At 43.0% G+C, this 15,381-nt stretch overlaps 5 protein-coding genes across 5 annotated transcripts; 3 read left to right on the top strand and 2 right to left on the bottom strand.

Moving 5' to 3' along the window:
* Nucleotides 1–310: 310 nt before the first annotated feature.
* Nucleotides 311–1,775, top strand: BDZ99DRAFT_562452 (uncharacterized protein; the record flags this gene model as incomplete). Its single annotated transcript, XM_033727346.1, has 2 exons — nucleotides 311–754; nucleotides 830–1,775. 2 exons carry the CDS (start codon nucleotides 311–313, stop codon nucleotides 1,628–1,630), a joined length of 1,245 nt encoding a protein of 414 aa, XP_033576843.1. The 3' UTR covers nucleotides 1,631–1,775.
* A 1,009-nt stretch (nucleotides 1,776–2,784) lies between these two features.
* Nucleotides 2,785–5,387, top strand: BDZ99DRAFT_519976 (uncharacterized protein; the record flags this gene model as incomplete). The annotated part of the gene is made up of 3 exons (XM_033725476.1): nucleotides 2,785–3,471; nucleotides 3,520–3,798; nucleotides 4,827–5,387. The coding sequence occupies 3 exons, from the start codon at nucleotides 2,785–2,787 to the stop codon at nucleotides 5,385–5,387; spliced, it is 1,527 nt and encodes a 508-aa protein (XP_033576842.1).
* A 2,496-nt stretch (nucleotides 5,388–7,883) lies between these two features.
* Nucleotides 7,884–8,438, bottom strand: BDZ99DRAFT_519975 (uncharacterized protein; the record flags this gene model as incomplete). Its single annotated transcript, XM_033725475.1, has 1 exon — nucleotides 7,884–8,438. One exon carries the CDS (start codon nucleotides 8,436–8,438, stop codon nucleotides 7,884–7,886), a length of 555 nt encoding a protein of 184 aa, XP_033576841.1.
* A 26-nt stretch (nucleotides 8,439–8,464) lies between these two features.
* On the bottom strand, nucleotides 8,465–9,314 carry BDZ99DRAFT_570530 (uncharacterized protein; the record flags this gene model as incomplete). The annotated part of the gene is made up of 2 exons (XM_033728005.1): nucleotides 8,549–9,314; nucleotides 8,465–8,475 (listed from the first exon to the last, which is right to left on the bottom strand). The coding sequence occupies exons 1-2, from the start codon at nucleotides 9,138–9,140 to the stop codon at nucleotides 8,465–8,467; spliced, it is 603 nt and encodes a 200-aa protein (XP_033576840.1). The 5' UTR covers nucleotides 9,141–9,314.
* A 567-nt stretch (nucleotides 9,315–9,881) lies between these two features.
* BDZ99DRAFT_347231 (uncharacterized protein) lies at nucleotides 9,882–10,115 on the top strand (the record flags this gene model as incomplete). Its single annotated transcript, XM_033714444.1, has 1 exon — nucleotides 9,882–10,115. A coding segment is annotated over one exon (234 nt), but the record flags the coding sequence as incomplete, so codon positions are not given.
* Nucleotides 10,116–15,381: the final 5,266 nt, after the last annotated feature.

Raw genomic sequence — 15,381 nt, 5'->3', positions numbered from 1 at the left:
ATCATTCAATGAGCAAAGGAAGCGGGTGGGGCACAAGGACCGAGAGCTCCCCGTCTTGGTCTTCGAGCACTTCGGAGACCAGCTGGATCACGCCAAATGGCTGAGCCATAACTCATTCATCGAGCTCGGGAAATGGATTAATCTCAGGCACTGAGATAAGAGCGATTCGTTAGCATTGTGAATGCGGTAAGAAAAATCTTTGTGCCTAGTGAATGGAAGGTGAAAGTCGGATGTCTAGAGCGGCATCTGTGACGGTTACACTTTTGATGAAGCATTCACTCGCCGGACATGTTTCCGGGTGCACGTATTCATGTCAAGTAGACTCTCCTTCGCCTCCCCTCTTCCATCACGCTCATCTCCAACCCACACATCAACCACCCTCCTTGCCCATCAATTCCACTCAGAACTTTCCAACTACCGCAACCAGATCCGCCCATTGCGGATAATCACGAGCATGCCGTCTTCTCTTAACGTCCCCAAAAAACGACGCCAGCGTCACGCTACGCCCTCTGAGAAGGCAGTCAAGCTAGGAAAGGAAAGCGTATCTGCAGCATCTCGAGTTCTGCATACTGTCGAGCTGGTGGAAATGATTATCAACGAACTTGAGAACATGACCGACATCCGCCATTGTGGTATGGTCTGCAAACAGTGGAAAGGAATCGTAGAAACCAGCCTAGCTATTCAGCGTCGTATGATTTTGTGGTGGCCGCTACCCCCGTCCATTCTACCTTCAACTGGCAAGTATGAGTGGAAGGTCCGCTCTCTGACGAAATATGAAGAGCAGGGAATGCAGGACGCAGGCTGCGGGGATTGGCACGGCCTCATCTAGGGCTTCATTGCTCCTATGGCTCCATATTATCAACACCCTGTCTTCGAGGACAAGAAGCTGCGCACATCCAATCTCTCTATGTGTATGACAGTGCAGCAAGATTACAGTATTCACCTCTCCTTCAAACAGGATCTCAAGGAGCCAATCCTTTCAAATGGATTTGATTGCGAGACGGCAACCTGCCGACACCTACTCATCTCGATGCCCGCCCCCATGACAGTAAACGTGCGATGCACGTTCTACAACATCTCCAAGTCCTGGGACCTAGAAGGAACAGTCTCATGCGCTAACGGCGTCCACATCGGTGATTTGCTCGACTGTTTCCGCGATATGGAGTCCCTCACTAAGATGGCTGATCGAATGGAATCGAAGATCAACATGCTGCTCGTCATTGGAGGAGTTGTCCCTGGCGCGGCACAGTCCCTGATCTTCTGCCTCTGGCTTGCACGCATGGGGTCGAAGTTCCTCATCTTATTTTTCTTTTGCATGGCCGTGGCAGGATACTGTCCCCACTTTGGAGTCCAACTACTTCTCCTCTGCTTCTTGCTAGGTCGAGCGATTTTGGTGATGTTGAGGCTGCGATTTGGCCGCAACAAGATCCGGTTCCGTGGAGGCTCCTCGTGGGTAGGAACGCCGTCTCGGCTGTGTCTATTCGTCAGAGTAGGCTTCTTCTTTCTCGCATGGGGGCTGCTCCCTCTCGTTCAGGTTTTTTTAGAATTGTCGTTATGGGCGGAAGTTAAATACGGGTGGAAGTGCTTACTGCGATGTCTACTAAATACAGGATATCTCATCATAGGATGATTGTGAAGCTGGACTAAAGAGGTTTCCGTGGGGACGACATACGGCCTGACTAGATCTATTTCTCTTGATCACTCGTTTGATAACTACCAGTTTTCCTCGTTATTTAGCAGCTGAGGTTGGTGACGGTCTAGGCTGAGTACCCAATAATTCTGAATCAATTTCAGATTAGCCTATTGTGCAAAATTCCCCGCCGTGCTTGTGTTCAACGGACTCTATGGCACCTGATGCTGGTTTTGGTGGCGTTTGAGCAATGAGACGTACGCGGTACGTTTGCGACATGTGTTGGCCAAACGTAACCAAACACACTGAATGTTGATTGATATAAAAGTTGACATCGCCTATGATCAGTTGAATATGCGATCACGAAACCATGGTGTATTTTGTAAATCTGACAGACTATCTTAGTATCTATACATCTAATCCACGGCAAATCAACCTCGAAAAAAGAGAGAGTGAGATACAGGAGCTCTCATATACCGCATCGTGATGCCAGTATTTCTGGAGAACCTGGCTCGCGCAATACTCTTTCCGAAGTGTCCTAGCGAGCCTCGAGGTGGCATATCTCTCAAATTGACAACCGAACAGTCTCTCTAAAATATCGAAGTTTACTTAAGCGAAGTTTACTTAAGCAGAAGTTTACTTAAGCAGAAGTTTACTTAAGCAGCTTTGACAAGCGTCGGGTCATTAGAGGCATTCAGTCTCTAGCCAGGATTGCACGTCCTTACACGACAGTGTGGGGCCCTTCCTCTCTAGCAGGCTTACTCAGCACCTTTTGTATATCTTTCCTCCTTCCGCTCAGTAGCTAGCTTCCTGACATCATCAATACGGCTTTTGGCTACACACCTTGTTTTGATCCATTTCCCCTCTGACTGTCGCTCAACAGCATATAGCGAATAGAGTCATCCACCTGAAAGGTTTGAGAAAACGTGGCCAGAGACCCACTAATTCACCAGCTTTCAATACTACGGACACCTATGTATGAAAAAGCCTGCTTTCACCTACAGCATTCTTGAATCGATATAAAGACCCGGTATTGATGCTCCTTCCTCCAACGTCTCTTCTACACTCTCGCCTCCACGCCACACCACACCTTCGCCCAGCCGATAGCCATTTACACTACCAATTACCATAAGAGTCAACAACCCCTCGTCAACATGGCACCTTTTTTACTCAAGATCTTCTCGATATCCGCTAAAAAGCAAACCCAACCGCCTCTTGACCGTGCAGTCATATCTGCAGCGGCGCAAGTTCTGCATACACCAGAACTTGCGGAAATGATATTCCTCGAACTCGAAGACCGCTTCGACATACTCCGATGCTTCAAGGTGTGCAAGCAGTGGAAAGATATCATCGACACTAGTCCAGCCCTGTCGTGCGTTCCGTACAAGAGCATACTAAAGCGCCTCGATTGCCCAAAAGAACTTCAGCTGGGCGACCTGACCCAGCGTGAAAAAGACGCCGCAGCACTGGCAAACTGCAAGTACTGGCACGGCAGTAAAGCCCCGCAGTATCTCTGTGGTCCCATCGACTATCAGCGCTTCCGAACCACCGCCAACTCTATATGTTGGAGTGTTCGAAACAACCCCCAGACGTTTTATCTCTCCTTCGCCCAAGACCTCAATGATCATACCTTCTCGCGGGGATACAGGTACAAGAGAGCATCCTGCCGCAACATGCTTCTGATTTTCCTGCCACCTACGAAGGTCGTCGTACGATCAAGATGCTACATGCCTTCCGCTGGCACTCGATTCTGGCACTGGAAGGCACAGTCTGATGCGCGACTACTTCGCGCCAAAATCAAGAACCAGGACGGGATTCAAATTGGCCAAATAATCGACTGCGTATACGATTTAGAGAAGTTAACCAGACACTCGCTCTGGATACAATAGAACATGGGCATTCTCATGTCTTTGACATTCGGACCCGGCCTCCTTCGATGCGGAATGGGGCTTATTGCTCACCAGCATCTCTATGCAACTCATCCTACGACCTGGCTCTCCATCTTCGACTCTTTCCTGCCACTGGTCGAATGTTGCAACTTCATGATGGCTATCGGTTCAATCTATAAGCTCCTTAAGCTGCGATCGCGACTTCATTGGAACGTGATACTTTATCATGATGGGTTCGAGTACTCGGAACTCCTAATCTTCCTCCTACCCGTCATGCTAGTACGCCTCGTGTACATATTTTTCTATGGATAGGACTCTAGGCGAGGCGAAGTGGGACATGGAGCAGAGTTCTCGAGTCTAAATATGGAAGCGAGTGGCGGGGGTTTAGCATTCCTCCTTGAAGGTTCACAAATTTAGCTTCTTAATCGCCCGGAGCAGATCAGGGAATCATTGTTGCCGCGGGGATTATGCTCTATGCTCAGATTATCCTTGACCAAGATGTTGCTAGCATATGGGCTGTATTGGCGCCAGTCGGCTGTTTTAAGTCTTTTGTGGCGGCGTGTGCAGGCGTTAGCTGCTCTACTATACAAACGATCTTAGGACGGGCTGACGCGGGGCATGAAAAGGGTGGCACTCTAATTCTAAGACAAGCTGTCTTGCGGGTACACCCGTCTGCCACTGCTTAGGGTGCTTTAATACATTTTCAGAAATCTAAACAGGATACAAGCTCTTCACTCTGCGTTATGTGGAAACTTGTTGAAGCACTGCAAGCAGTAGTAGATAGGTGCACCCATAAGACAGCGTAGTTGATGAGTGTCAACAGAACGTGGTAGTCCACAAACCTGTGAACTGTCTAAAAACTATTCCTGTGGTTATGTACGCTTGTTTAGCACCACTTGAAGTCCTCTGGTGTGCTTTTAGCATTTGTAGAATACCAGTTCTGGCATTTCTGATAGCTCACCGGGCCACCTCAGACAGTGTTGAAATGCTTGAGTGTGCCATTTCTTTCAAAAGGGGGTCAATTATTAGCATCAAAAGTGAAGGACGAAGTAGAGCACATGTACGGCCTGCTTCAGTCAAGAGTTCTTCAATCCAAATTCACTAGGTCCCATTCATTATTTCAAATTCACTTCTAAGATTTCTCCGTTCTCTCGATGTGATCGACTTCCTGTCTACCCTTTCATATCTTCCTTTCATCCTTATTTTATACTCGAAGAATGTGTTCATTCTTAGTACTCCATCACCCGCACCCACCCAACTCACTCAGAACCACCACCACCACCACCATCACCACCATGTCCCTCTAGTTCGCCCACCCCCTGAACCAACCTCCCCAATTCGTCACAGAGGTCCTAGCAAAGCACACCGACGGCTGCCCCATCTGCCTCCGCCCCTTCTCCTTCCACGACATGGCCGTTCAAGTGATCGACTCGAAATGCCATCATGTCTTCGGCCACGACTGTCTCGATACTTGGATCCAATCCCGCACGAATTGCCCGCTATGCCGCGCGAATCTCCCAGTCCCAGTTTCCGTTGCGGCATTACCCATCCCGCGTCGGACGCTGAAGGGGATGCTTGAGGAGCACAGTGATGTATTGAGGAGAATTACGTTCGTGGGCGCCTGGATGCTGATTCTCTACTCCCTCCCCTCGTTCCTTTGTTTCTTGGGGCTGGGACGCGCTAAGAGAATCATGGTCGAGATACTCGCTGTACTCGCGGTTATGGTTGGGTATCTCGGGCCTTGGGTGACGCTTGCTATTCTCCTGGCAGTATTCAATCCCCTGACTTTCATAGCGTTTCTGTATTGGTACGCGTGGGATGGGCCGGTAACTGTGTGGACGGGCTCGGTTACGTTGCGTCAGCCGTAAGGCTACGTTGGCACGCGGGGCATGGAAAGTGTGACATACTAATTCCAGAACAAGCTGTCTCATGTGTACATCTGTCTGCCACTGCTTGGGGTGCCTCAGAGAATTTTCAGGAATAGGAACAAGACAAAAGCCCTTCACTTTAAACTATGTGGAAACTTGTTAAAGCACTTCATGCAATGGCAGACAGGTGTACATAAGGACAGAGTACTTAATGAGTGTGCCACTTTTTTCATGCCCCGCGTGGTTAGATGGCGTAAAGACAGTCCGCGACCTTGGCTCTCCTGGAATTCTTTATGCTTCTTACAGCTGGCGTTGGGAACAATCATCATCTTGGGGACATTTTGGCATGTTTCTTCTTGGGATAGACAGGGGATACGGAAAGAGAATAAGGTTTCTCGGGCTTTGCAACTCTTACTAGAATAGTAGAGGGGTATTTAGATGCATTAGGGTGTCGGAACATGTGCTCAAATATAGCTACTCATCAGACGCCGTGATTTCTAGCGGTTTAAAAAGATTTGGCGGCGAAGCCTTCCCTGGAAACTGGGACGGTTTCTCTACTTCCTGAAGATGACAATAATTTACTCGGAGGCATTTTCGGTCATTTCTTTTTGGGATAGAAGGCGGACACGGGAAGGAGACCGGTCTTGATTGAGGGCTCTATGGCTTATTGACTGGTTCTTGGTAACTTGGTTGCGCTGGTAAACGCCTGTGCTATATCACACTGGGGAGCGGAGTTCACACTTGAAGTATTATAAGTAAGTGAAAGCGATGATTAGGGAACATGAAGTGTAAGATAGACTAGAATACCATAGCTCATCCCTTAATTCCATTTCAGGAGGAATAGTTGTGACTACTTTGCCGCCGTGCCCATAGAATTCACTGCTTTCAAAACCGCTACTCCTCTCGCATCTGATAAGATGCGGCAGTATAATGCTTCGTCATTGAAATCTGTACACTTGTTTACCGCTGTGTGAGGAGCTTCATAGTATTTTCAGCATTCCAAATAAGAGAGGAATCCGGCCTTTTAAGTGACTACTAATCTTGCAAGGCTACCTTAGACAGCGCCAACAGGGTGTACACAGATGGGAAGTGTATCCACTGTTCCCGGTTCTTTCCATTAGTTCAACGTTATGTGCTCTGTTTCGAAGTGGGTTATCGCCGCATGAGTTGCCTCGACACCCCCTGGAAAAAATGAATGAGACAGTTTGTACGTCCTGTTAGACTTGCTAGGTTACCTCAGATAGCGTCAACATGGCGTACGAGGACTAGAAGTTTATCCACTGTCCTCGCTTTCTATTAGTACGTTGGAGCACCATAGACAGTGGCAGGAAAGTATACGGATTTCTATGGCAAGGCACTGTATCATCCCACACGTATTTGCTTTTGTTTTCGCGTCTCATCAGCTCTCGGCCCTCATTCATCTACGCGCCAAAAGAAGGGAATCTTCATATCCGTAATCCATTCCTTACCTAGTAGCGTCTTTAGACTCGGCTTGCCCAGGTTAGAATCCATATTTCCTGCATACACCACAGTACTTACCTCAGGCACTTACACATTACGGGGAAACATTTATTGTGAAATATGGCATGATGGTTGAGAGTGGAAACCTTCTAGCCGGACTGGCGGATTAGGCAGGGGCTAGGGAGGTGATGAGTGGGAAGTTAGTAGCTCCTCTTTAGGGGTTGGAGGTCATACACGGTCGATCTCGCTATTAAACTGGACGATCTAGTACCTGTGAATACGTACCTCGTTAGCTTTGGGGAGATACACGGTTTGAGGAGAAACGGAAAATCACCACCAGCACGTGGAATACGGTAGGGCGAAGGAGAGGATTGGGGGCTTCCGAAGAACAACAGAGTGAGGTGTGTTGGTAGAATAGATTGAGGTAAACTGTGACTTTTCTTGATTAGAGAAATTTAGGTAAAAAGTTAAATTCCACATGCATATGAGTTCGAACGAAGGAAATGTCGATCATGGCTTCTGGCAGCCGTCCATACGCTACTGTACTAGCGCATCCTTAGCGCTATTCCCCAGCTTGCATGCGTCAGGGTTCCTTCGCTTAGCTGGCTTGGCGCCTCTACGCCTATATATACCCATCCTCCTACATAGCAATACACAAGAGTTCTCACCACTTTTCACCAGCTGCCAGCTTCTATGAAGCTATTGAGCAACATATTGACAGAGCAGAGTGCTCTTGTGGTAGGCAGGTCTAAGATTCAACTTCCCGCTGAGTATCTATGTTAAAGGAAAACTGTACGCTAAGATTGAAAGGGGAATCTGATAGAGGGCCAAATTCACTACTCCTCGAGCGAACAAAACATCTGTAATGCAAATACCTAGCCCCTTGGCCCGTCGCTCACGGTACCTAATTACTTATGTGCCTCCTTAGTCAGCCGGCAGAGGCAGCACCATACAGCGGTAGGCTGAATCCCAGAACACTCATTCCGCATGCTTTACAACGCAGCCTTTCCCTTAGAATCGCCAGTCCCTCCACCACTACTTCGTGCCCCACTGCCTCCTAAACTTGCTCCTCGCCTCTTCTTCCAACACCCGCGGGCCATCTAACGGATTGGCAATCGCACCAGCAAAGTAAAAGTAAACAGAAATCATGATCAAACTGAGGATTGTACCTTGCGCGTACTCGGGTTGCTGGGATCCAGGCTGCCCCTGCACCTTGAATCGCCCATAACGGAGTCCCATAATCCGGTATAGCACGTAGACGAGGAAGAGGTAGTAGCACCACGAGTCGAGCCGGGAGAGATAGTGTGCAGCATGAACCCAGACCTTTTGCGATTTCGCGTACGGGTGTCCATGTCGGAGGATATCGACGCCGTATCGAACAGTGGCGCAGTAGCCGTTGATAGTGCCCCGTTCGAATGCTTTCGCGCCGTAGTACGAGCTCGGGAACTTCCGAACGTACTTGGAGACGCGGAGCAGCTTCTGCGGTCCCAAAGTGATCCAGGAGGGAATGAGTACTGGTAGGAAGATCACAGCGAGAGCGAGGCCGATGTTCCATTCGAGGGTTTTGGTGAGGTTGGCGAGGGATTCCATGGCGCGGAAGCAGTCGAGCACCTCTCCTACGCGAACGCTGGACGGATTCGAGATTATGGCGATCATTTGTCAGTTCTCTAAGAAAGCAGTCCAGTGCCAGAAACAAGTACCTCGGGTGGGGTTGTAGAAAATCGATCGTACGATGATTTGGGTTTGTGGGGGGTCCATGACGAGCATTTCGTGGTAGGATGCCGTCTTGCATTGATATCCGTGGTCGAGGAGACGCTTGGAGATATCGTGGCCGAAACAGAGATAGAGGACGTGGTTGGGATGTAGAATCCAAAGAGCAGGAGTACGACGGCGGTCGAAAACTCCATTGAAGTCACCAGCCGCCTGCAAGAACACGGGACAAAGATCTGCAATGATGGGGATCTTTCCCCGTGCTCCGCCATCAGGATTCACAATTTTTAGGTTACGGAGGTCCTCGGTACGATCGTCGAGTAGTGTGTTCTTCTGGGATCGAGTAATGAGGCGCTTGGGTGTATCTCGCCACGTCTGTCTCCGAATAGCAGGGCTAGTATCCACGATATCCTTCCACTGCTTGGAGACCTGAGAACATTGGATAAGGTCGCGATGTCTGAGGTTGGAGAAGATCATCTCGACGAGTTCGGGGATGTGTAAGGCTGGTGGGGATTGGTCTGGGGAGGGCTTAGGTTTGCTCTTGGAGAACCCCGAGAGTACTTTGAGGAAAGATGCTGCCATGGTTGGCAAGCGAGGATGGTGGTGTGCTGAGGGTGTTGGGTCTTGGAAGTGGTGGTGGTGTGGAGAAGAAAGTTGGTGTCGGGATGAAGGGGAGAGACTGAGGTCGGAAAGTAGGAGGCACTATATACTTACGGAGTCGGCCTGTACATTCAAGGGGGTGAATCGCCAGCGCAGTAAAATGATTTTCGTCGTAGGCGAATGTGAATTGCTCAGTGACGGACGTGTGTATGCGCTGGGTGAATTATGGGTGCCGAACGATGACGCCGAGGAAGTGGTACGCTCGAGATACAATCTAGTCCTGCCGCTCGTCAACTCGTCCAGGAACTTTGTTAAAGCCTGACACTGCCGTCTAGTAGTCTAGCGGACACAAGGTCCATCGTTTTTGGCTAGATAATGGTGCACCTGCACATATTCCCTTCTTCACATTTTCGTCATCCCCTTTCCCAAGTTCGATATGCACGCAGCAAGCATGTATGTTATATTTTTTTTTTATACCTTCATAAAGCATGTTAGGATTCCATCGCAATTATCCTCTCGCTCATTGCTCCATGCGACTAGCATCTGGGAAAGTACTTGATCATATTTCAAATATTTAAAGACGTAGTCTAGTGCTTTGGCATAATACAGTACTAAGCCAAAAGTCTATGTGCACGAGCTCGGGCTCCAACACGAAACTACGCGACGCGCATCAACTCACGATGTTCGAACACCAACAGCACAACCATGCGCCGCTCGTTTGGCACAGAAATCACAGGAAATCGAGGCAGGAATCAAGAGCTGTCACCTGAGGCTCGCAGCGCTATTATCTCAAAGCGGGAGGCTGGTGTTTCTGTCAAGGAATTGGAGGCTGAATTTGGCGTTCACCGGAACACAATCACCAAGACAATCAAGCGGTGGGAAACCCACAAAACTGTATACACCCTACCTCGAGATGGTTGTCCAGAGGTACTATCACGTTGCAAGAAACAATTGCTATATTAAATTGCACGAAAATCCCCTAAAATTAAGTATAAATAGATGCTTAAAGATGCCGGGCTCTAAAACTGCAACTACCCCCCTTTAATAAGGACTATTGTATAGAAGCTCTAGAAATAAGGCCTTAGGAACCACTGTTATACCTAGAGGCCTAAATTAAAGGCAGATTATACAGCTTTACGGCGCTAATTTATAAAAAAGTATCGGAATTTCTAATAGAAGTAACAGGTTATTAAGTTTATAGATAAGTGCTTAGTTTAACAGGGCTTAGGCTAATAAGCTAAATAGTGCTTTTAATTTCCTAGTAAGAAATATAACCCTAAGATAATTATAGAGAAAAAAAAGGGTAAAAAGATATTATAGATAGTATAGGGGGCTATTTAAGTTATTCTAAAGGAAAAAGTAGAATACTTCCCTTTAATTATTATAAAGAGGGACTTTATATCTAAGAAAATAGGGTATTTAGGAAAAAGCTATACTAAAACTTTTAAAAAAGAACTTTTTTCTTAGTACTTACCTAAGTATATCTTTATTTAAGATAATATACTAATATATAACTCTAAATATACTAAAAACTAGCTTAAAACCTATAGTATTTAGATACTTAAAGGGAAATAGTAATTATATACCCCCTTTTTAGTAGTTGTACACCCTATTATAATAGTGCTATAAGCAGGAGTTTAAAAGCTTAGAAGGAAGCGTTAATTAGATGCTAAACACGTTACTATATAGGGAATTAAGACGTTGTATAAGGAATAGGAAATCGAAAGCGCCGGCGAAGAAGATATGCCGGCGGAATATATATATAGCATAAGCTCGCGAGCTCTATGCGAGATTAGGTAATAACGCTACGTAATCTAGTCTATAACCTAGACTATAACCTAGACTAGGTTACGTAATTTAGGCTACGTTCTAGGATATAATCTAGACTAGGAGCTAGACTAAACACGTAATTAGCGAATTATAGTAGGTAAAGTATTACAGGTAGTTACTATAATAGTACCCCTTTTCTAAACCTAAGTTTTTTAGGCGTTAAAGTTGTGTTATATAGCCCTAGAGTAGTTAGTAGAAGCCTTCTGCGCAGGGCCCTTATAATTATATAATTATATATTAAGTAGCTTAGGTATATTAGGGTGCCGGCGATAATAATTAGCGGCAGCTGTTATATTTTTAAGCTTTAAAGCAGGCTCCTAGGATAACTTATTATAGCCAGTCTATTTAATAAGGTATTTATATTGCTTCCGGCGTTAGTTAAAGCAGAGGTTTTTAATATAGTTAATATAGTACTCCGGTTCGCTATTAACCTTAACAGGTTTAGAAGGAGAGTTTTCTTAGCTAGGAAGGTAATCTAAGAACGGGGCGGTAGGCTATAGAAGGGAGATATAGAAGATAGGGTAGATCTTTATTATATTAGGCAGGCCTAATTAATAGGTATATAGTAAAACCACTTATATAATTAGAAACTTTCTAAGGTTCTTCTAGTTAAGCTTTTTAGACTTTTATTTTATACGGATATTTCGGGCGTCTAGCCAGACTTTATCGCCAACGCAGTAGGACAGTACACCGATGCGCTAACGGTTAGCAAACTCTTCCTATATTACTTATGCCTAAGTTATCTCTTTATAGATAAATTATTTAATATTAGTTATTTTATTAATTATCTAGTTAGCTTTACAGGCTTACAGCATTTAATAGAAAGGGCGCTATATTCCTGTAGAGGGTTTAAAGCCTATTTAAAAGCTCTATCCTATAATAGCAATAAATAGTATTACTATAGTTAATTTAGATCTTATATTATTTGCTTTAAATTAAGCTAATAGCAGCCAGGTTACCTAGTTATCTTGCTGGTAATTTATATAGGCCCGGAGGACTTATTCTAGTATAGAATTTACCTTCTCCGTCTAGCTATCTATTTTAGGACAGAAGGCTAATAATAGTTGGGCTTTGATTTATAGTTATCTATATAGTTTATCCTAAAATATAGAAATAAACTGCAATTCTTAGTTAGAAACGCATATATTAGGAAGGCTATAGTGCACCTAAATATACCGGTAGAACAGGTTAGCGGTGGCTTAAGCTGTAATTGTTTTATAAGGAATAATATATTAATACTTACTTAGATAATCTACTATAACTATAATATTAGTATAGCCTTTAGATTTGGGTAGATTTATAATAAAATTAACTAAAATATCTTACTAGCAGCGCAGCGGAACTAGTAGTAGCTTTAGGAAGCTATTATACTTTTCTCTTAAAGCCTTTATATAGTAATAGGTATAATAACAGGCTATATATTAGCAGATTATCTTAAATATCCGGGGCTAGTAGTATTCTTTCTAGAGGATTTTAAGGGTTTTTCTACACCTTAGATAGCCGCCTATAGGTGAATTATATATATACTAAAGGAGCTTAATCTTTAGTTTATTATAGTTAGGAATTGCAAGGCAATTACAGTAAAATAGTTTATTATTACGGATTTTATATTTACTTAAGGTAATCTTTTTTAAATATCGGGTTCTAGATTATATTAGCTCCAGGACTTCTTATATAAATTTATTATTTAGGTACTCTTCTTTAATAATTTCTTAAATTATGCAATTAGTTTTTATAAAGTTTAACTTAGTAAATAACTTAGGGCGTAATAAGGTCTAGTTTCGGGCCGCTTAGGCTTTTTTCTGTACAGGTATATCCTGTATACAGCAGGTTAAGGCGTCTAGCTTTTCTCTAAACTTGCTAGGTTAATATATAATTATAAAGTTAAAGCAGGATAGGTACTCTGCCTAACAGGCTTACCGGTAGCTAAGCTATTTTATAGTAGTAAAGTACTGCAGGTTTTTATAATTACTAAGAACCTAGATTAGAAGTATAGCACTCTCTAGCTTAGAGCGCTATTGTTTAAAATATTAGATAATTGCTAGGAGTTCCTTATCGTAAATTTTATAGTTGTTTTCGGCTAGGTTTAGCCGCTTAGAAAAGTAGGCTATAGGTTATAGAACTCTATATTTATCTATCTATAATAGGATTCCGGCGTTTATATAGTTAGATAAGTTAGCTTTAAAAGTTATTAGTAGATCTAGGTTAAAGTGGCGGAGGATTAGGGCAGTTATAAAAACTATTTTAAGGCGTTTAAATGCTTCCTTGCAGGTATTATTAAATTAGAATTGCACGCCCTTTTTTATAAGGATAATTAAGGGTGCAGCTAACCTAGAGAAATTATTAATAAATTATTAGTAAAAGTTAGTAAATCCTATAAAGGCCTGTACGTCCTTTATATTATAAGAGGTCTTCTAGTTGCAGATATTATTAATCTTATTCGGGTCTATACTAATTCTATTAGTTATTATTATATACCCTAGGTATATAACACTACTTTAGTGGAATTTGCATTTATTAATATTAAGTTGCAGTTCTGTATTTTTTAAGGCCTTAAGGACTAGCCTTATATAGTGCTAGTATTTCTTAAAGCTTTTACTATATATTAGGATATTATTAATATATATAGTGCAGAATACGTCTAGGTATAGGCGGAGTATATTATTTACGTAGTACTAGAATATACTAGGGGCGTTAGCTAGTCTAAAGGGCATAACTAGGTATTTAAATAGGCTATATTATATCCGGAAAGCTATTAGCTATTTATCTCCTTTTATAATCTGTAAGCAATTAAACGCCGAGATAATATTAAGCTTAGTATAGTACTTAGCCTTACTAAGTTAGGCTAGAGTCTCTTAGATTAGAGGAATTAGATAACAGTTCTTAATAGTTACCGCGTTTAGCGCTTAGTAGTTAATATAGAATTATAAACCTTTTTTCTAGTTTTCTAATAAAAATAATAGGAAAGGTAATAAGTAATAAGCTGGCGCGAATAAACCCTTTTATAAGGTTATTATTAAGGTACTTTTAGAGCACCTTTAGTTTATTCTAGGATATACTATATAGTAAGCTAAATCTAGGTTGCTTTCCTTTTTCTAGAATAATTTTATAATTATATATACGGTAATTAGGCAGCTTATTAAAGGAGTATCTATATATAATATAGTTATCCTAATAAGCCGTTGGAAATCGAAGCCAAAGGGAGTCCTAATAGGCTCCTTAAGGCACTTAGAGCAATTATACGCAATTATAAAGCCCTCCGGGCAGTAGTAGTAGTATTGCAGTAGGTTAAATCTTTCCCGCAACCTTTAACCTTAGATTGCACTCGCAATAATAATAATAATAACACCTATAACAACAATATAACTAAAAGCCCCTTCTTAACACGTACGGAAGCGTTATAAGCGCACTTAATAAAGTATAATAAATACAAAGCGCCCTATAAAGTTAGCCTCTTAATACTATTAGTATAGATTTCTTCTAGGCTATAGTTGCATGTATTAATAACGCGTTTTTTAGACTTACGGATACTAAGGAAGAACTCTACTATATATAAAGAACTATAGATAAACAGAAGAATACGCTATAAAAGGAACTAATAAAAGAGATAAAGAATATAAAAAAGAGTATTAGTAAGCTAAAAGCTTAAGGAAATAAGATATACGCAGCTGCAGCAGCGAAGGCCCTAATAGTAATACAAATCGGGCAAGCTATATAAATTGGACAGGATATAAGAATTAGACAGGATACAATAAATAACCTTTATAAAATCAACATCTATATTAAAAACAACGCCCAGCAAGCGGCTAACGCGATATACACGAACAACTATATTATAAAAAAGCTATAAGCGGCGGGAGAGCCGGAAACTATAAAGATTAGTAGTATTAGAAAGCTATAAAGTGGTGATATTAAGGCAATTATTATAAATAAGCTATTAAAAAACGCCCTTCTAAAGAAAAAGGATTAGGTTCTTATTCTAGGCTCTTCTGCTACTATACGCACGCCTATAGTGCTTATTAAAGTACACAGCGTGCCTAAGGAAATAAACCTTAACAACCTAAGTCTACAGAAGGATATAATAGAAAACAATACAACCTATAACCTAGGACTTATAATTAATAAGATTATATAGAAAAATAAAACAGCTATTACTGCAGCGCAGGCAAACCTAGTATAGCGTGCAAGCTCGGCTATTATAGGCGTATAAATAGAAGTAATAGCAAATAATACTATTAATAATAGTATTACTTAGGAAGGCTATATACTTAACGCCTTAAGGTATAAAGCAGGATTTACAGCTATACAGTACTTTAACTGCTAGGGCTATAAGCACGTTGTAAGGTACTGTAAAAAGAATATTAAATACGCAGTATACGCAGGCGAGCATAAT

This window comes from Mytilinidion resinicola (assembly GCF_010093595.1).
Source record: "Mytilinidion resinicola strain CBS 304.34 unplaced genomic scaffold BDZ99scaffold_9, whole genome shotgun sequence".
Taxonomy (NCBI): domain Eukaryota; kingdom Fungi; phylum Ascomycota; class Dothideomycetes; order Mytilinidiales; family Mytilinidiaceae; genus Mytilinidion; species Mytilinidion resinicola.
This window is presented reverse-complemented; position numbering and strand designations above follow the sequence as displayed.